The sequence below is a fragment of the Hevea brasiliensis genome, chromosome 5 (assembly GCF_030052815.1).
Source record: "Hevea brasiliensis isolate MT/VB/25A 57/8 chromosome 5, ASM3005281v1, whole genome shotgun sequence".
NCBI classification, from domain to species: domain Eukaryota; kingdom Viridiplantae; phylum Streptophyta; class Magnoliopsida; order Malpighiales; family Euphorbiaceae; genus Hevea; species Hevea brasiliensis.
The window spans coordinates 21,218,912-21,221,717 of record NC_079497.1 but is presented as its reverse complement, the minus strand read 5'-3'; the positions used below and the strand labels follow the sequence as shown (position 1 = coordinate 21,221,717).

Sequence of the window (2,806 nt, the reverse complement as noted above, 5' to 3'; positions counted from 1 at the left end):
ATGACCAGAACAAGGCCAGAGGAAGAAATCGTTGATTTGGATCCAGAGAGAGATAGAACCCTAAGAATTATCAAGAGAGAAAGGAAGCATGAAGGAAATGATCAAAGAGATCCAGAAATTCCAAATATGGCCGACAATAACAACAACAGGCCGAGACTCTTGAAGGACTATGGAGCTCCCTCTATACAAGGATTCCAACCTAGTGTTACAAGACCCACAGTAGAAGCCAACAATTTTGAATTAAAACCGGCATGGCTCCAGATGATCCAACAAACTCAGTTTGGAGGATCACCAACAGAAGATCCGCACTATCACCTCTAGTGCTGTCTTGCCCTTTGTGACACATTCAAGATGAATGGAGTTTCTGATCAAGCCATAAGACTTAGAGCATTTCCATTCTCCCTTCGAGACAGAGTAAGTAAGTGGTTACTCTCTCAACTGGCTGGAATGTTCACCACTTGGGAGGACCTCTCTCAAACTTTTCTAGCAAAATATTTCCTGCCTTCAAAGACGGCGAGGTTGAGAAATGATCTCAACACTTTTAGGCAAAGAGAAGGTGAATCACTCTATGATGCATGGGAGAGATATAAGGACCTACAGAGAGAATGCCCATACCATGGCATAGAAGATTGGCTCCTAGTTCAGAACTTCTATAATGGGCTACTGTCCTCTTCAAGGAGCACTGTAGATTCAGCAGTAGAAGGTGACCTAATGGACAAAATAGTGAATCAAGCACTTGAACTTCTGGAGAGGATCGCATATCACAACTACGAGTGGTCAAATGAAAGGGGAAATGCAAGGAGAACAGCAGGGATCCTAGAAGTGGATGCCCTAAGCATAATAAATGCTCAATTTGACCAGCTCACAAGGAGGCTTGATAAAATGCAAGCCAATGCTGTAGGGATGAACAGTCAACATGAGGACAGCTATGGAGGAGGATACATGAGTTCAGAATATAACAACTTCAATGAACCTCCCACAAAACAGATGAACTATGGGAATAATGGAGGAAACTTCAACCAGAGGCAGCTCAACAATCCATATTCAAACATTTACAACCCTGGATGGAGGAACCACCCAAATTTCTCATGGTTTAATCAGTAGAATCAGCCAATAAAGAAACAGCAAGGGTACAGAAACCCAACACCCACTGGATTTCAGAATAGGGGATAAAACCCTATACAGCCACCACCCCTCAGAGCCAATAGCCTGAATCAAGGTCGACTATAGAATCCATGATGTAAAACTTCCTAGTAGCCCAGCAACAGTAGAATGAAATGATCAAACAGCTGACTTCCAGAATGGATCAACTTGCCACACACAACAAGATACTTGAGAATCAAATTGCTCAACAGACAAGTTCTTCAAGCAAGGCTACTGGTAAACTACCTAGTTAACTAGAAATGAACCCAAGAGAGCACTCTAAGGCAGTTACATTGAGGAGTGGAAGGATTTTAGAACAGTTAGAGGAAGAACCAATTGAGAAACCTCTGATAAATCTGAAAACCAGGCGGAGGAGAAAAAGGAAGAAGCTAAGCAGAAGCAAGAGGAGGAAGCAAGGAAGAAAAAGAAGCCACCAGAACCATATCAGCCTCCTCTACCCTTCCCTCAGAGATTCTTGGAAGCCAGATTGGATAAGCAGTTTGGAAAGTTTCTAGAAGTCTTACAGAAACTTTATATAAACATTCCTTTTATAGAAGCACTCTCTCAAATGCCATCCTATGCCAAGTTCCTCAAAGACATTTTATCAAAGAAGAGAAGGCTGGAGGACTATAAGACTGTCGCTCTTACGGAGGAATGCAATGCCATATTACAGAATAAGCTGCCACTAAAGCTCAAGGATCCAGGAAGCTTCTCCATACTTTACCTTATCGGTAACATGAATATTGACAAAGCCCTCTGTGATCTAGGTGTAAGTGTGAGTGTGATGCCTTTGTCAATATGTAACAAGCTTGATGTGGGGGAACTTAAGCCTACAACAATTTCATTACAACTGGTTGATCGATTTGTGAAATACCCTGTGGGCATTCTAGAAAACATCCCTATCAAGGTGGGAAAATTCTTTATCCCAGTTGATTTTGTTGTATGGGAAATGGAGGAGGACGTTTAGATCCCCATAATCTTGGGAAGACCTTTTCTAGCAACTGCTGGAGCTCTCATAGACGTCAAGAGCAGGCTACTAACTCTCAAGGTAGGAGAAGAAGAAGTGGAGTTCAACCTATTCAATGCAATGAAGCACAAGCTTGAACCTGATGAATGCTTCAAGGTCGATGTGATTGATAAGCAAGTTGAAGAGAAATTTATTAAAGCACACCCTGAAGACCCTCTAGGAGCATCCATCGTGCACAACCTAATAGCAGAGAAGGAGAACACGGAGATTGCAGCTTGTGTGCAATCCTTGATAGCTAGTCTATCCCCACTATTGGCTCAAGTTTTTGCTATAGAAGAGTTGAAGGAAGAACAGCCCAAGGGCAAGCTCTAAGAAAACACCAAACAGGTAGAACTGAAACCTTTTTCCTCTACCCTAAGGTATGCATTCCTAGACTCAAATTCTAAATTATCAATGCCAGCCTATCTAAGACAGAAGAGGAAAAATTACTAACGGTGTTTAGGACTCATAGCAAGAGCATAGGGTATAAAATTGAAGACCTGAAAGGGATTCTTCCTTCTATTTGCATGCATAGGATACCTATGAAAGAAAACAACAAACCCACTATTGAACATCAAAGAAGACTTAACCCAAACATGAAAGAAGTGGTAAAAAAGGAAATTTTGAAACTATTAGATGCAGGTATTATATACCCAT

The 2,806-nt window shown here is 41.6% G+C and overlaps 1 protein-coding gene and 1 non-coding gene across 2 annotated transcripts; one reads left to right on the top strand and one right to left on the bottom strand.

The window, feature by feature from the left end:
• On the top strand, positions 1 to 2,110 carry LOC131180089 (uncharacterized). Its single transcript, XM_058147700.1, has 2 exons — positions 1 to 219; positions 1,511 to 2,110. The coding sequence occupies exons 1-2, from the start codon at positions 1 to 3 to the stop codon at positions 2,108 to 2,110; spliced, it is 819 nt and encodes a 272-aa protein (XP_058003683.1).
• On the bottom strand, positions 517 to 623 carry LOC131180385 (small nucleolar RNA R71). The gene has a single exon (XR_009149161.1). It is a non-coding gene; the product is annotated as a small nucleolar RNA R71 (small nucleolar RNA).
• Positions 2,111 to 2,806: the final 696 nt, after the last annotated feature.

What these genes read in the sequence shown, in the direction of transcription:
- LOC131180089 (XM_058147700.1), top strand. Translation starts at nt 1, where the DNA reads ATGACCAGAACAAGGCCAGAGGAAGAAATCGTTGATTTGGATCCAGAG. An exon ending in CTAGTGTTACAAGACCCACA is followed by an intron (nt 220 to 1,510) that starts GTAGAAGCCAAC and finishes TCTGAAAACCAG; the next exon opens with GCGGAGGAGAAAAAGGAAGA.